Source organism: Cryptomeria japonica, chromosome 8 (assembly GCF_030272615.1).
Source record: "Cryptomeria japonica chromosome 8, Sugi_1.0, whole genome shotgun sequence".
In the NCBI taxonomy this organism is placed as follows: Eukaryota; Viridiplantae; Streptophyta; class Pinopsida; order Cupressales; family Cupressaceae; genus Cryptomeria; species Cryptomeria japonica.
The window spans coordinates 410,882,349-410,900,517 of NC_081412.1; the positions used below are offsets into that span (position 1 = coordinate 410,882,349).

The 18,169-nt window shown below is 35.8% G+C and overlaps 2 protein-coding genes across 2 annotated transcripts in view; one reads left to right on the forward strand and one right to left on the reverse strand.

Moving 5' to 3' along the window:
- Positions 1 to 18,169, reverse strand: part of LOC131028568 (pseudouridine-5'-phosphate glycosidase) — a 268,645-nt gene that overhangs the window by 151,397 nt on the left and 99,079 nt on the right. The window contains exons 3-4 of the mRNA XM_057958873.2: positions 8,348 to 8,458; positions 2,726 to 2,808 (exon numbers count right to left, since the gene is read on the reverse strand). Of these exons, the coding sequence (XP_057814856.1) occupies positions 2,726 to 2,808; positions 8,348 to 8,458 (194 nt within the window). The remainder of the gene's footprint in view (positions 1 to 2,725; positions 2,809 to 8,347; positions 8,459 to 18,169) is intronic.
- LOC131028567 (uncharacterized) lies at positions 12,290 to 15,604 on the forward strand. Its single transcript, XM_057958872.2, has 5 exons — positions 12,290 to 13,143; positions 13,256 to 13,554; positions 13,664 to 14,061; positions 14,185 to 14,596; positions 14,707 to 15,604. The coding sequence occupies exons 1-5, from the start codon at positions 12,407 to 12,409 to the stop codon at positions 15,303 to 15,305; spliced, it is 2,445 nt and encodes an 814-aa protein (XP_057814855.2). The 5' UTR covers positions 12,290 to 12,406; the 3' UTR covers positions 15,306 to 15,604.

Genomic DNA, 18,169 nt, shown 5'->3' on the forward strand with positions numbered 1-18,169 from the left:
TTCGCACTTTAAAAAAACATGGGAGGCAATAATACATGGTCAATAGAAACTAAAAATTGCAAACAAAAAACAGGCCTATAAAAAAGGGTCGTGATAAAAAAAAGGGCAAAACCAAGAAAAGGAAAAACAATACAAAGTTTATAAATAGTTTTAATGTATGCCTCTGATTGGCTGAACATTTTTCTTTATTTTTATTAATAAAAATTTATTAAACTGCCTACTTAAATTCAACGAGCCAATAGAAACTTATAAAAATAAAAAGCAAATTTAAAAATACACTCTTAACATTAGAAAAGGTTAGAATTTTGAGTTGCACAATTTTCAATAAAGATTAATACAAATTTGAGGGCGACTGAAAACATAAGTCTCTGCCTTAAAGGTAGAGACTAAAAATTAAATTTAACCTAAGTGATTTTAAACTTAATGATTTTAACATAGATAATATATAACATTAGTTATTTTAACTAAGTGATTTTAACATAAAAAATAACTTAGTTATTTTAACATAAAAAATAACTTAGTTATTTTAACATAGATAATATATGATGTAAGTGATTTTAAATGTAACATAAGTGATTTTAACTTAGACAATTTTTTTAACATACATAATATATAACTTAATATATATCTTAGTTTCTATTGTCACAAAAGCTTGCACCCTTGCTGAGCTATCAACTCAACAACCTCGTGAAACATGGAAACAACCCCGAAGTGGGACCTTGCGCAAGGGGGTTGAATCTCCGGAGAAGGCCAACTTCCTTCTCAATCCAAGTGCAAGTGTTAAACCAACTCAACACTTCAAATCTTACTTCTAAACCTATCCTAACAGCTTGCAGAGAAAAAGGGAAGAGAGAAATGCTTAAAATAAAAGGAGGTGATACACCAAGATCAGAAATGTTGCTCTCCCCACCCGAAATGGCACAAAAAATCAACTGAGATACCCAAGAGATGCACAAACTTTAGTTGCATGAATGACCCCAATGCATGTATGGAAGTTAGAACTTGTTGAATGCAAAGAGGGGAGAAAGTTTCCCACAAGTCACACTCAGAAATAAATTAACACAACATATATGAGAGAAGAGCCACAAAACATACACCTATGATGAAGGTAAGGAAACATACACAGCATGCATAAGTTGAAGAAAGGCAAGAATGATAATTTCAATTCATTCAATGGTCAATGGCCAAACTTATAGTTGCAGAAATGCAAAATATACAAATCTTTAAGAAAAGTGAAAGAGCACAGAATAGCTCAAGCCAGCAGGGAGAGAACCCTTTACAATGAGGTACAACAGCCTTATATAGAAAAACTTGTTGCGAGAGTTGTTGGAGCATTAAAAACCGAGTGTCGATCACACCATCTAGAAGTGTTGCAAGCCGGAAGGAAGTTGGGAAGACTTCGGAAGCTCGGGCTCCCGAAGTGGGGAAGACTGAGGAAGGGATCTCGGAACTTTGGGATTCCGGAATTCCGAGGCGAGGAGAGGAGGCTTAGCAAAGAAACTTCGGAACCTTGGGGTTCCAGAGTTCCGGGGAACTAGAAAAAGGGGCAAAGGGAGGAACTTCGGAACCTCGGGGTTCCAGAGTTCCGAGGAAGAGAAGAAAAGGAAGTAGAAGAAAGTACCTTCGGAACCTCGGGGTTCCGGAGTTCCGGGGAAGAGAAGAAAAGGAAGCAAAAGAAAGGAACTTCGGAATTTTTAGGGCTTCTAAATTGATTTTCTAACAACAGTTTTCCAGCTCTGCAATTTATGAGATTTCATTTTATTTGCTGATCAGCATTAGGTTAGAGTTTAGTATATTTTTTGGATTTCATTCCAGTCATCTATGATCAGCAAATATAAAAGATTGCATATTTGCCTAGGATTCTTGATAGGTTACATTACACAAATACGCTTTTGCTGATAATTTGTACTTTATAATCATATTTGTTCCTGTATTCATACTTGTGCTAGTAAATGCCTTCTTTAGTGGCAGCATGGATGGCTTTTGTAAGATATTAGCTTATATGTACAGAAGAAAAGAATTGAAGAATGTAAAATAACTGCTGTGCGTAACTTATTAATACAATATTTTTATCATGCTTGATCAAATGATGTGGTCTTTAAATAATGAGGTCCATGCTTCTGTTGACTTCTAGTCAAACACAAATGCATTGGAGCATCATGAAATCAACTAATTATGTATGCTCTCATAAACAACATATGAACCTGCTTAGACAAATAAATGATAAGTATGGAGTTGGAATAAAAAAAAAATTGTAATGATGTATCAAACACCTGCACAGCCCTAGTAGTTGGGTTGTAACACTTTTACACCTATTCATTGCTGACATATGTTTATACTGATATGTTCTAAAAAGCCTCCATCAGCTAGTTTTAGGGGGCATATTTTTACATTATATGTAGTTCTAAATTTTGTTCTTAGAGAGGCAATACCCTGTTACTTTTTGTCTCTCTTCTAACAGGACTTTTGTATCATGCAATGCTTTTTCTTTCAATATCTATATAATTTGCAATTTTGTTATAAAATACAGATGAATAGCTCCTTGTCATAGCTAATTCCTAGGGCATTACCCACTTTCTCATACAATATCTTTGACCATCAAACTTCATATATACATAAGAATTCAAGACAGACACAACATGTAGATAATTAGACAAAAAAAATTAAATCGATATGCTTTGAAGGCATCTAAAAGCAGGAATAGCAAGGTTCTTATTTTACTTACAACATATGCAATGTCTCTACGAGCAGTCTTCAAAGATTTAGGACCCAATTTAGCAAGCTCTTCTAACTCCAATGCAGTCAAACCTACACCCAAAAGTCAATGCCATTTTTTTTTCATTTCAGTGAGAAAAGCAACCGATGTCAAGGAGTAAGGGTATACAAAACTAGTTCCTCAAGGTGATCTAATCACATTAACATTAGAGTGGGTGACTAGTTCTTTTAATGTATATAAACACCTGAGATGTAGAAAATATGAAATCTGAAACAGCCTTCCTTTGCTTTCTGGAAAACATTTAAGTATATAACATTAAAGCTATCACACCCTCTGATAATTTGGTTCCCATTTCAAAAATGCATGCACTCTAAATTTCTGAGCTTTAGCTTCCCATGTTACATTAAAGGGCCATTTGCATTTAATTCCAAGGCAAATTCAACTTAATTTTACTGAAGCACTTGTATCATGTTACATAAATGATATTTACCTTCCATAATTGGAAGAGAGGACAAATAGAAAAGTTGATTAACTATATAGACTCAAGCATCTCTCAGCAATTTTATCCCTACAATCCACATATCTTCTACTTAACTCTAGATAATTATTTACCTAAATAGTGATTACATATTGTCCAAATATTGAGAACAATCCTTCAAGGACCTCTGCATCTTGAAAAAATAGTGGACTTGGAAAAGAAGTTAGTGAAGCTACTACTAAAATGTATTTATACAGGGGTGCAATGTCGTGTCATAATATAGAATAGGAAGTAAAATGAAGGCAACAAAATTGAATGGTTGTTTGGCCTCTTTACATGTGAATTATGTTCCAAAGATTAGAAACCATATAAATTAATGACTTCTGATCATAGAAATGAGACTCATACTTGGTATGGACTTGGTGAGGGTGACTACAAAAAAAGGGGACTTAGGACACGGCAAAAAAACTCACCACAGACTCAGCAAAAACTTAGCAAGTGAAAAAACCCAAGAAAATTAGAGATTTTTAAGGATTTAAAACTTGTTTCATGCACTGTTTATTAAATAAACCTTAAAGGCACAATAACATCATCAAATAGAAGCTAATTTGATCACATACACAAATATACATCAATCACTCAAGTATAAATGCAATTTGTGGTTGAAAGAAATAGCACACTTAGATATATAAATATTGTCAAATGTATATAAAACTCAAGGAATATGAGATCCATGACATCAAATTTTCCAAACAAATATCAAAACAATAACTAGAAGTCTACGGCTCAGAGGAGCCTACATCCCTCCCACGAAGGCATCTAAGGTAGGTCCTAGATGATGTAGCAGCTATATTATTTTTTTGACTATGAATATGCAACGATTTGCAACAAGGGTTATGTATTATGTGGGATATGTATTATGTAGATTTTTATGATCATGATTCATCACTGGCCCTATTACTTGCTTAGACTTATAATTTGATGGGGGTTTGGGGGCAACACCAAAACGAGGTTGAGGGTAGCACCCAAAGGTTTGAGGGTAAGAGAGAGAGATAGAGAGATAGGCCTAGATCTTGGGGGAGAGAGGAGAGAGTGGGATAGAGAGAGGTAGAGAGAGAGGATAGATGAAGAGTGATAGGGAGTGAGATAGGTCTAGAGTTAAGGGCAAATAAAGTGAGTGAGATAGAGAGAGCGAGAAAATGCTGATAGGAGCTTGTTGATTACTGAAATTTGACTAGACATGAAAATTTATAAGATCTTCTAAATACTATAATTTGCCTGAAATATAACATAAAGTATAAGAAAGGAAAAAGACACAAAGAAATGTGACTTATACTTTAATATAATTTTGACATATATTATAATATTATAAATAAAAAATAAATATAATTAGTAATTTATTATTAGAAGTGTAAAAAATCAATAAGATAAATTAATTTTATTATTTAATATTTTATATTGTCCTAAATTTATATTTTTTAAAACCAAATCACCAACTTTATTATTTAAATTGAAAATCCTTAAAAATATATTTGTGAAGACTCAATAATTAATTTTTTTTGTGAGATGATATTTTTTTAATATTTTGAATTAAAAATTTTGTATCTTAACTTTGTAAAAAGTAAATATTTGGTTCACATAAAGACGTTATGACATATGATTTGTTGAGAGTTACACGAAGAAGTAAACTTACATGTTGGTTGAAAATTTTGTACACCTGGGGGATGTGCAAAATTGTGGTTTCAGCCACAGTGTGTGAGTATGATACTCTCCTAATTTAGGGAAGGCTCCCCCTATCTACAAACTAAACTAATCTAATATGGATGGGACAGCAATCTTTCTTCTTCTTTCAAGAAAAACTATACTATTTTCTCTTCACAGAAAAGTAATAGCAATTGGAAATAAATAACAGCAAATACAGAAATGAGACTTTTTTGTAGAATTGTTGGAACATAAAGGGAAGCAAAGTTTCCATGAAAGCACAAAGACCTCTGTCACTTCTCTGAGACGGGAAAACAGAATGAAAGCACAAAGTCTTCAACACTTCTATTGTCCTATCAACCTTTGTAGATGATTTTCTAGTAACCAAACACAGTATGTAGCAGCTCAAAGTCTAACTACATGATGCACTTCACCTTACATGCACAAGTCTTAAAAATAGAAGCAGCACAAAGTCTACAAGTTATCTTCCCTCTTGAGATTTCCACACTAGCTTCAAATATGATAAGCAGCTCAAAGTCTGCAAGACCAAATCTGAAAACCAAACATATAACTCTAAATACAATTAGTAGCTCAAAGTCTGCAAGATTGAATTTAAATCTCTCTTGAACAATAGAACAAAAATCACAATCAACTCCAAAAAATGTTGTCACATAACAACTTGAATTGGCACAAAGTCTCAACACAACTTGCCTCTTTTATTGAAAGCAATCTGATTTACATCTGAGCTCAAAGTCTTAGAGTGCACATACAAACTGGCAGAATTTTGTTGCATTGCCAAAAGATATCAATTACAATAGACCCCCTCAAGTATTTATAGGAGAGGAGGCTTGAGAAAAAGGTGGGAGGATCCTAACGAACTTGAGAAATTCTCTCAACCACCATGACTTATTCCAACTACAGTCCTAATTGAACTCAACTTGTAGTTGCTTTACATGTAATTACAAAAGTGCAAGTGATGAGTTAACTTGCAGTTACAAAGTTATTTTTTACATGTAACTCGTCAAAACAAAATTACAAATGCATAATTAAAACTATTCTATGTGTCCAAAGACACGACTCTAACTACTTCATCCTTTGTCTATGATGATCTTCATGCTGCTTTAGGATGCTAGAACTTGAAATATTCTGGATCAATGAAGACATCTTGTACCGGAACGGGAATTTGCATCCTTAATGATCTTTGTGTCCTTGGACAACGAACTTCAACCTTATTTTCTTGCTTGGGGTAGTACTGGCTTTTCAGGAGGGAAAGGGCTGCCTTCCTCTTTTCATGTCATGACCATCTCTATCTTGAAAGCATTCTATGCTCTCAACCATGAATTGTTGTTGTATCTCTTCTTTGTATCATCCTCCAATCTTGAAATCTGCTCGCAAAATAAGGCCCATGCCTTAATCCATTGATTTGACAGATTGTGTGTGCGAACCGAACTGACAATGGAAGGGATAAACTGATGCAAAAATGGGCTCACAAGTGAATTTTGAGTTCTGGAAGCTGCACTACAAGTAGACTTTAAATGGGAAAAATGAATGAAGGTGTGAAATGAGTGGATGAAATGGTGGGAATAGGGATCTTGATATGTGGGAAATGATGGGAATGAAGCTTGTGAACAAGGTTAATGAGTGCAGATGGATATGAATTAAATTTTGGAAGATTGTCTTCATTTTAACCACATGGGAATGGGAAAAACCTTTACTTGTAATTAGGTTTTTAAAACCCGAAATTGGAAAGACAAGCTTTTTTACAACTTTGAAACTTTAAGTTTTGGCAAAAGAGGATTAAGTCTTTTAACCAAAGGGGTAGATCAACTATTTTCATCTCCCTTGCAATCAGGTTTTTAAATCCCAAATGCAAGCAAAAAAGGAAAACGGGGAAAGACAATGCAATTTGCAAATTGCTTTGCAAACTTGAAACAAAGGGGAAAAATCTCTCACAAAACCGATTTTAGGCAAGAGAAAAACAAAACTAACATATATACAAATTGGTCAAGGTAACTAAAACAAACTAAAACAAGAAATGAAAGAAAGAACGAGAGAAAAAAACATACCTTGATCAACAAAAAAGACCTCCCAAGAACAAGAAGCAATCCTTGAAAGAACAAACTGAATCTCTTAAATAGACAAAAGAAGATTATTCAAACCCTAGACACATTTTTCAAAAACACCATATGCAGCAAAAACACCTAACAAATGCATGAAGAATCAGTCAAATGAAGCTTCCAATCCCCACGCCTAGGTAAGAGAAGCCAAAACGACTTAGGAGAAGGAGGATTCGTGGCACTTCCAAGACGTAAATCATGGCATTTGAAGAACACATGTTTGCTATTTTAATGCCTTTGAACCAGCAAAAACGACTACCATATGGCACAAAAAGAGTTTCAAAATGCATGAAAATAGCTTAGGATTCAAAACGCCTTCCTCCTCCTAAAATCTCTCCACAAAAATCGATTGAATCCTTCAACAAATTCGACTTCAATAGCTGGTCGGGTTCTTGGAGAAGGGCAACAAGTTTTAAAATTTGCAAAGAACATATGAAATTGGGTTTCCAAAACCCATTTGCAAGTTTTAATATGTTCACTTTTCATGCATTAAGGCGAAATCGGGTTTGTGAGAGAAAACTACAAGTTTGAAATACATGTAAAAGGGAAATAAAACTCCCTTTACAAGTTTTAAACAACTCAACAAAAGACTAGTAAAGGGAAAATAAAATTCCTTTAACAAGTCACAAAAATAACTTAACTTAAAAATAAAACTTGTAATCAAAGGAAAATTTCCCACCTGTAGTCAAGAAGAAAAAAACCCAAAATTGAAGAAAAAACATAGCAAACGAACTCGAAACGCGATGAAATTTGAAATGTGGTTTGAGGATGGACTGAGGATTAGTCCAGTCCAGTGGTAGGGCAAAATTCTACCTCGTGAAGCATGCCATAGAGTAAAATTTTCATTTTTTGACAAAAATTTGTAGGGGTTGTCACATTTTTGAAAATCTAAAAATGAGGACAACATTACAGACACATTTCCCTTTGTCTTTTTCCTTTCTTATACTTTAAGTTATATTTTATGTATATATTCTGATGAAGAGAATGAGACTGACTTGAAGACAAAGAGGGGGAGTTACATGCTATATTTCATGTATATTCTAGGGCAATGTCATAAACCAAAAGAGTATTTAAATTTTGAGATTTAAAAAAAAAAAATTCCGAGTCTGGCAAGTTTATTATATTATATACAATTTCTCCCCAAAAAGGAAAAACTAAGTAGCGAAACAACTTTTTGCTTCCCCCTAGATGGTCATTTGCTTGAAGTTAGTAAAAGAGGGAGACTCTATTATCATCCATTTTGTATCTGTGAATGCTTTACTCATGTCTAATTACTTGATCACTACTCAAATGCTACAAGCATGAATAAAATATAACAAAAATATTAACACTGACCTATGTGAGGAACACCATTCAAGATTGCTATTGTTGCAGGAACAGCTCCATTATCCTTTACAATCGTCTCAACCTCCTTTGCAGTCTCTAAATTCTGCGGGTATGGCATACCTATTACAAGAAAATTGAATGAAATAATACTATAACAATGAAATTGTTCAGAAAACTACTATCAGCCAGATATGTATGAGCATTAATGGAAGACAATAAGCATAAATTTGAAATCAATGACAACTATGCAAACAACATACGAAAATATAAAATACAATAACCGCTCCCCAGTTATGTGGCCATGTTCCAATTTAAAGCACTCATGTATGAGACTTCTAAGTCAAATCACAAATGGTATAGGCCTTTGGTCTCTCTTCAAAGTTGTATATGGAATTCTTTTGGGCTTTTTCTGTTGTCTTATAAGAGAATAAGAAAATTGCCCAGCTAAAAAAGTTATATGTTGCTGCCAATTTGAAAAAGTTTAAGAAATTAAATATTTTAATTAGAAAGGGAAGCTTTTAATTTTCCCATCTAAATCCAATTTATATTTAGTGATTCCTGGAACAATTCTTTCTACCAATACCATAGATAGCACTTAGTAAGGTTGCACTTCTAATTTAAATTTCAAGTAAAGCTTCCCTTCTAGTTGACATCACTCCCGGCAAATTACAGAAATTTTATTTTTTTTGCCCTATTTATTTAGATTCGACACTGGCTTCCTGTATTCTAGTTTCTCCCTAAAATATGGATGTGTTATTCACAAATTGTTGTTGTTTTGTTTTATTGTTTTGTATGATTGTTTATTTTTCCTTTTGCACAAATGATTTTGAACTGAAGTAGATCTATGCACCAACCTAAAGGTGCATGGATTTTTTATATGGCATGTGGTGCTTGCAGCCTAGTTGGCATTCACAAGATGCCAAGTTAGCTCACAAAATTTCTAGTATGAGAAGATAGATAATCCTTTGAAAGTGATCTAACTAAACCTTAGAAGGAAAAGATATATATTCTTTTGAAACTCAACACACCTTGTAGAAGTACTTCAACCCAGGACAAGGAGGATTCCAATATCTTTATTTATAATTGTTTATTTTTCTCTTTTAAAATATTTTATATTCATATTCTTTGCACAAATGATTTTGAACTGAAACGAATCTATGTGCCAGCCTACAGCAATATGGATTTTTGATATGGAACGTGGTGCTTGCAGTCTTCTTGACAGTTACAAGATGTCGCATTGGCTTCCTGAATTTCTAGCATAAGAAGATAGATAGTCTTCTGAAAGTGATGCAACTACAACCTGAGACAAGGAGGATTCAAATATTAGGCATTGATTTACCCTAGATCACTAGGCATTGGTTTCTGTTAACGTTCAACTTGCACCTTTTGATGCGACGTAAAATGGAACAGTGTGTACAGTACACTATTATTCAAATTGAAAGGGGAAGCTACCTTTGATTTGAAATTTTAAAGGTTTTTCAAGTATGTAAAGTAAGAAAACTAAATTAAAACCTGTCTTTTTGTTTTCTTAGTCTACAGCACAAGGCAATTTCAGCACATCTACACTAGATAAGAAATTTCATGTATGTGAGCCTATCTATCACAGAAAATAAACTAATATAATTAGGATTCTTATGATTTTTAATTAAATAGAGAGATCAAAAATTATATGTTTAGATAAGATTTGTCTCAAGCACAAAATATTATATATGAAGGAATCACACAAATTAGTAACACTTCTTTCAATCGTATTTGCAATACAAAGCTTGCAAAAAACTATCAAATTGTATTTAACATAAAACAATTAGGGCATAGTGAACAGCAATTTTGGAAAGGAGCAAGCTTGACAATTGCCATTGATCATTTAAGTGCAAAAAGGCACCTATTTAAACTATTTAAAAGAATAGCATGAAAATGAATAAAAGAAATTTTTAACTACTACTTCTAGCCCAAGAATAGTTTTGCAAGCATGTAAGCTTTATTATGAATTAATCTTGGCCACTAAAATTTAATCTAAAACATGCAATGTATCAGCTAAACTAATAGATGAATTTATTACAAATTTAAAAAACACTATTCAAGGCTTATTTTTGTTATGCATGAGAATTGAGAATAGGAAGGTTCCAAAATAGATCTCCTTGTATTTAGTTGACAAGACAAAAAATAGAAAAAGCTAAGAAAACTACTCAGCTCCGCAGTGGAATTTCCTAGTGCTGAAATCTTCTACAAACTTTGAATGAACTGATCTACAATAATTTTCCTTGGCACTATCACTAAATCTAAGTGCACAATCTGGGCTTAAGGAATAAAGTTTGCTTCGGAAACCAATTTCTTGAAATCCTTTGAATCTTTCTCTGCTTTCTGAAATGAGCTGTGATCACTGTCTAAACATACATATTGTCTACTTGCTGATCTCTACTAAATTTTTCTTTCACCAACTTCCGGAATTCACCTTGAACCTCACCTAAGTCACAAACGAGTCCCTAATGATTAGTATATTTACATGGAATTTGTACAATGAATTTTATAGATGTATGGAAAAGTTGAGCTCGATGTCATCAGATTTGAGACTGCATAACGCTCGCCCATCAATAGATCTTATGTCTCTCATTTAGGGATCATAGTTCTTCACAAAAGCTAAAACAAATTCTATGCTTTTCAGTGAAATTGGAAATGAAACCATCTGGACAAGGCACAATCCATTAATTTTTTTGCTACTTGCTTTCTTCTTTAATCTTTTCTTCAAGAATGAATCCTCCCAATGAAACATGACATAAGTCAATTTCCCGTACTTTGGAGTATTCATGCATGAGGACCAAAGGTACCTCCAAAGTGAGTGCTAAAACTTGCATTTCTCAATTCAGACTCCTAACATCTTGCCGATTTAAGACCAAAAAAATACTACTTTTTTGCATATTTGAAGAGAAAATTGAAAGAATTCGAAGGGAAGCCTTCTTCTGGTGCTGTTATCATGACCTTTCTTCACAAATGTTCACCTAAAGCTGATAGTTGCTGTTCGTGTTGGTAGAGGCCTAGAAAATCAATTTTCTAACATTGATCTTGAAATTCTGCTGCCTATTAACTTGAAATTCAGCAAAAATTGTCTTCAAAATGTTGTTCCTTCTTCTAAACTTGTAATGTCCCCTTCCTAGGTGACAGACACTTGAGCAGGGATTGGCCTATCATCGGGTTCCCGTAGGCCAGTGGAGTGGAGAGGGGACCCATATTGTCATGTCCCCTAATAAACAATAAAAGGAAAGTATAAAAATGTATTAATTATTTTATATAAATTTCCCATTCATTTATACAAATAATTAATATTTACAAGAATGTCTTTTAATTTTATTTAACACCGTAACTAATCCTAACCATAGATGACAAACTCGCCGAATACTCGGCGAGTCACAAAAACTCGCCGAGTTTTTGCCCTTGGCGAGTAGTAATGACTTCTACTCGCCAGGAAACTCGCAGAGTTTTTGGCAAAAACTCGCAGAGTTTTTGGCGAGTTTTTGCGAAAAACTCGGCGAGTTTTTGAAAAAAACTCGCCCGTGTTTTGTATACAGCCGAAAACGGCTTAAAACAAATTTGTTTTTTTGTTTTTCAATTGTGTTTTGGGCTGAGAAGGGGGAAACTCATTTGGAAGGCTTGGAAGGTGATTTGGGGTGGTTATTGAGTGATTCCAAGTGGATTTGAAGGGGATTTGAAGGGGATTTGAAGGGAAAATCAGATTCCAAGTAAGTTTTTTAATTTTTTTTTCTATGCTTTTTTAAAACAATTTGTTTATTTTTTGTTGCATTTAGATTGATTACAAATGATTCCTAGGTAGTCTAAATCATTTCTAAGTTATTTACACAAGATTTAACACAATTCTTGTTGAATTTTCACAATTTTTTTGAAGAATCTAGTTTTCAAAAAAAAATTCAAACCCTACTTTTTTTTTAAAAAAACTTCGAATGATGTCTAAATTTATTTAAACTAATGTAGATAGTTTGCTTAGTGCTAAATTGTTTAACTAAAATGTTAATTTTTTTTTGCACTTTGTATGTGTAGGTTAAGTAAGCATTAATCATGGCAAGGGAGCAATGGCCACTAGATCCATGCCCATCTGGATTTATAGGCACCCGTCCTAGAGGTGCTAGAGATGGGGCATGGAGGTATGCCTATGAGGGACCCGATCCTGGGTCAATTATATGCATACAGTGTGAGAGAATACTTCATGGAGGCATCAACCGCCTCAAATACCACCTTGCAGGAATAGATAGGCATGATGCTAGAGCATGCCCTGGGACCAATGAAGAAATAAAAAGACAAATGAATGCCCTACTTGCAGCTGGGGAAGAGAAGAAACTGCAAAGGGAGAGGGCAAAACTAGCCATGAGATCAGCCATAGCTGAATCTCAAGGTGTTTCTATTGACCTTGAAGAGGAAGAAGAAGCACTTGAGGGCATAGTGGGCTCTCGGCGTGGCCCACGTATCCGCAAACCGACCATCAGCTCACCCATTGCTTCTGCTTCCTCTAGTAGAGTACCTGGTCGGGGCCCTGTTCCACTTCCATCACAACGATCAGGTTCGATAGGTGATTATTTTGTGCCCAGAAACACACCTGGAGGACAACCATCATTAGAGGCTAGTGGATGGAATAAGGAGGTACATGAGAAAACTGACATTGCAGTTGCTGATTTTTGGTACTTCAACAACATTGCATTCAATGTGGCGGAGAATGCTTATTGGTTGAATTTGGTGACTGCTATGACAGTTTCAGGAAAGGGGTACAAGGCCCCTTCTCGCAGGGATTTGAGTGGGAGGTTAGTAAATTACTACATAGTCCACTTGATTTCATTTTTAATTATTTTTTAGATTTCTTGTTTATTAAATCAAAATTGTGTACTAATACCTAATTTCACTTTGCATTTACAGGTTGCTCACAAATGCAGTTGCTAGGGCAAGAGAAGTGATGGAGGATCAAAAAATTGATTGGGCAAATTATGGCTGCACCATTCTTTCTGATGGGTGGACAGATGGCAAGAACCGCACCATCATCAATTTTTTGGTCGCTTGCAAGGACAATGTAGTGTTCTTGAAATCTGTCGATGCCTCCAACAAGGTGAAAAATGCAGAAACATTGGCTGGAATGTTGGAGCGTGTCATCATGGAGGTGGGGGTAGAGAATGTGGTGCAAATCATCACAGATAATGCAGCAGCATATGTGTCAGCAGGTAGAATCCTTTTGAATTATCACCTTTAGGCATTAGCAATATTCTCATTTGTTGTGGGCTTTGTTTTACTTGGTTGCATATTTCTTAAGAATAAATTCTTCTTTTGCAGGAAGAATCCTCCAAGAGAGGCACCCCACTCTTTTTTGGACACCTTGTGCAGCACATGTCCTTGACCTTCTTTTGGAGGACATAGGAAAACTTGAGTGGGTGACTCCAGTTGTGGAAGATGCAAGGAGGATCACTAAATATATCTACAATCACCCTTGGGTCCTAAATTTGATGAGACAACACACGCAAGGGAAAGATTTGGTGAGAGCTGGTGTCACAAGGTTTGCAACGATTTTCTTGACGTTGCAAAGCATTCTTGCTGCATTGCCTTCTTTGAAACAAATGTTTGTGAGTGGAGAATGGCTTAACTCACCTTATTCAAAGAAGCCTGAAGGAGAGGCTGTCGCATGCATAGTCTTCGACAACCAATTTGCACAAAGGGCTGCAGAGATTGTGAAGGTTGTTACTTCAAAACTTTAATTTTTAAATTTTAGTTATTTTTGATTCAAGTCTCTCATTACTAATTTGTAACTTCATTATTTAAATTTTGATCTTTTTGTAATTTGTATTTTTCAATTGTAGGTGTCAGAGCCCTTGGTTCGAGTTCTTCGCTTGGTGGATGGGGATAAAACCCCAATGGGATATCTTTATGAGGCCATGGATAGGGCCAAAGAGTCTATCAAAAATTACTACAAGGGGGATAGGCTCAAATTTGATCCCATTTGGGAAATTGTTGATAGGAGGTGGAACAATCAGCTCCACCAACCCATTCATGCAGCAGGGTACTTCCTCAACCCTCGTTTTAGGTTCGGGGGTTCTTACTCAGATTCGAATGGAGAAGTCATGGAGGGCCTCAGTACATGCATTGAGAGGATGGTACCTGATGTTGAGGAGAGAGACCTCATTGTGAGTGAGCTCCAAAATTATGAGGGAGGAAGGGGTAAGCTATTCTCTTCAGAGCTGGCTAGGAGAGGAAGAACCACTCAAACCCCAGGTATAACATTTGCCATTTGGATTTTGGGATCTAAAGACTAAAATGATTGATAAATTATGTTTTCTCTTTTCTCTTTGCTTTCTAACTTTTCCATTTTATTTATTTTGCAGATGCTTGGTGGCAAAATTGGGGTGGAAACACCCCACATCTCAAAAAATTTGCCCTCAGAGTCTTATGTCAGCCTTGCAGTTCATCCAATTGTGAGCGCAATTGGAGCTTGTTTGAAGCAATCCACACGAAGAAGAGGAGCAAGTTAGTGCAGAAACGGCTCAATGACCTTGTCTACGTGCAATATAATCTTCGATTGCGCGTAAAGAAGGTAGAGGAACTAGAAGGTGGTCCAATTGACTTGGATGATATAGATCCTTACAGTGATTGGACATCACAGGAGCAGCCTCCATTGTTTTCCGACACTGACATCACTGATTTGGAGAGGCAGGCTATGGAGGAGGGGGGTGGATTTGGTTTCAGGCTGGATGACATTGAGGAGGATGAGGATGAGGATGAGGATGAGGATTCATTGCCAGTGCCAGAGGCAGGTGGAGACATAGCTTCATCCAGGATGGAGAATGAGTCTCAATCAACCATACCGAGCGAGGAGGCACAGTCACGCCCAGTCCCACAGCAGACTTATACGACTAGACAGTCTAGACCCTCTAGTTCTACCTCTCCCCATGTTTTTGCTAGAGCTGGGAAGAGGAAGTTGTAATTGTAATTTGTGATGATGTATTTACTTTTGGTTTTACAAAAACTATTTAGTAATTTACTATTTTGCTTCAGGCTTCCAGCCATCAGCATTCCTCATGAGGATGCGATTTTGTAGACACTTTGCATTTAAATATATCTAGAATCAGCTTGTTTCTTTTGTGTTATCATTTATTGACTCTTTGGATGCATCTTCTCATTAAAAATTGCAAAAAAAATGCATTTTTTACTAAGTTTAAGCGTGTTTTTAAGTTGCCGAGTTTTTCGCCGAGTTTTTCCGAGTTTTTCCCGAGTTTTCGCCGAGTTTTTTTCCCAGGGGCTTGGCGAGTCGAGCCGAGTCACGAGTAGTTCAACTATGATCCTAACTATTACAGGATTCCTAGCCAATTGATGATAATAAAAGGATGGGTAGCACCCGAGAGGAGATATGTGAGAATTTTATTAAAATATCAGACCTGGATATGGAAGTTGATTATCTACACGATATCAACCATTGAAGATTGAATTCCTTTCGTCAGTTTTGTGCTGGCCTATTGGGATCAGATTATTGAAGGAAGCATTGAGCCGTGAAGCAAATTGTAGCGACGAAGCATTGAGACGTGAAGTGAATTGTAGCGAAGGTTAATTGAAGGGTGCAGAGACGTGTGTATTCCACACACCGTCGTAAGGGAAGTTACGGCATTGGTGGCGAATACGGGAAACCAAATACACGCAAGCTACGTTTCAACTGACGGCATTGATGATACATACGCAGCCACACTCCAATCACGTGGAAACTCTGAGAGCCACGAAAATCAAGAGGAACTTGCATGAACCGAGAAAGGGAGGACGAGAGTCGGTTGGTATACACTGCGGGTTGTTCACGATGGGAAGCTTCAACTGCGTAAGACTCCAACATATGTCATGTTGATGCGGAAGTGGTTCAAAGACATGGGAGGCATCATTCGTTTGCAGAGGAGACGTCACTAGCAAATATATGCAGAGACCTGATATCAGGACATACACCCCACGTTAGGTTAAGCGAAAGTCAAGTTCGGGAGCAGGAGGCCACGTAGACAATCAATGAATCAACGGTGAAGTTTCAAAAAGGACACGAAGGCAGAATTGGCACCGTCAGTAATACGAACCAACAGGTGCACTTAGAAATACTAAATTCAAATGTTATTGCATATATTGTCTGTCAACCAGTGCGTTGTTAAATATTGAATGTATCTTCCATTAATAATATGAAGGTTAATTTATCTATTCATATTATACAAATGAAATTCATTGGCATTTTAATTAGCAACCGATTAAACTCAATAGCACCCTCTGCACAATCTGGTTATAAACATTTCATTACAGTCAGACCCTAGTAAGGATTTTTACACATATTGAGGCTTGTGGAGTTGCGCAGGGGCTTTATAAGCCATTTTGGATGTTCAGAAGCAGTTTCTATTTTTTAGGAGGGCTCCCTAATTTTTAGGGAATGACTAAGAGTTGGTCTCAGGGTGTCTACAGACCATTCCAGATAATTTGTGATCGTCTCCTATTTTTTAGGAAGGGGCTATTTTTTAGGGAGGTCTACCAGTTGACTGATTGACCACTTGGAGGACTATGGAGCAGAGAAGGAGCCCCTATGAGCATTTTCAGTTGATTGGAGATAGTCTCTTACCTTTTAGGAGAATCCCTATTTTATAGGACATTGCCAGTTCACCTGCTATATTTGGATATCATCCCTGTACTAGTGTCAACACTTAGGTTTTAATTTGGAGTCCAAATGATGATTTTTGGAATAAAATGGAACATTTAAATCATGACTTTAATGTCTTAAATAAATTGATGAAATAAATAAATAATAAAATTAACTTTATATTATTTTAAGAAAGTAACTAGCATGGGGGCCCCCTTGAGTCATGACGCCTAGGAGACATGAGTTAAGTTGTTTTTAAAAACAACTTAATTTTGTTAATAAAAGGAGCCTAAGGGAGCCATACACCTTGAGGGAGACATAAGGGAATGAAATAAACTTAATAAAAATAAAGCAAGGCAACCCTAAAATCGAATTAGGGTTTGAGAGAGCATAAAGCAACTTTGGAGGCTCATTTTGTTCATTCATTCAATCCATTTTTTACATCAGCATTTTGGGAATTTGGAGCTGGAGCAGGTTTCAGCAGTAAATCAGGTTCTTTGAGGATGAAAACCCTTGAAGAAATTGTGAATTGGACAAAAACCCAGTTCACTGTTGGGGAAGATCTACACAGGGTCTTCATCTGGGCATCATTGGACTTCATTACAGGCTAATTTGCACTCAGATTTGGTTACAGCAGTGAGATATCATAATTGCAGATCAGGGTTTTTTATCAGCATACATCAGCATTCTGGTGCAACCTCCAATTGGAAATTAGGTTTGCAGGCCTCTAAGGAGCAGATCAGACTTCATATCAGACCCTTATTGTATCTGCTTTTGGCTTCAGCAATAAAATATTCAATAATTTGGGTGTAGGCTTCCAGGTATGCAAAACTTGTGTATTTGGTGATTCAAATTCATTAATTCTGAAAATTACATTGCTGACCTAATAAATCGGAATTCTGGAAAATATCAGTCCCTTATTTCTTATTATTTGAGTTGGGAATTATTATTATTTGCATAAGAATCATGATCCAACCTTGCACAATCATTTGGCATTAAACACAAAACCCAAACTTTGCAAGAAACCTTAAAACCTCCTTCAATCAGCACTCAATCAATTTACCCTATTCGCTAGTCAAAGACAATTTTGAAAACAAAAATCAGAAATCTGCTACAGCAGATTAGGATGGTATCATTCAGAACTTTGTTGTAACTTCTGTAATTGAATAAACTTTTGCTTTTGCTGTTGGACAAAA

Bases quoted from the DNA above. Each gene is read 5' to 3' on its own strand.
- LOC131028567 (XM_057958872.2), top strand. From the start codon at position 12,407: ATGGCAAGGGAGCAATGGCCACTAGATCCATGCCCATCTGGATTTATA. The intron at 13,555-13,663 runs GTAGAATCCTTT...CTTCTTTTGCAG, and splicing joins AGCAGCATATGTGTCAGCAG to GAAGAATCCTCCAAGAGAGG. The intron at 14,597-14,706 runs GTATAACATTTG...TTTATTTTGCAG, and splicing joins AAGAACCACTCAAACCCCAG to ATGCTTGGTGGCAAAATTGG.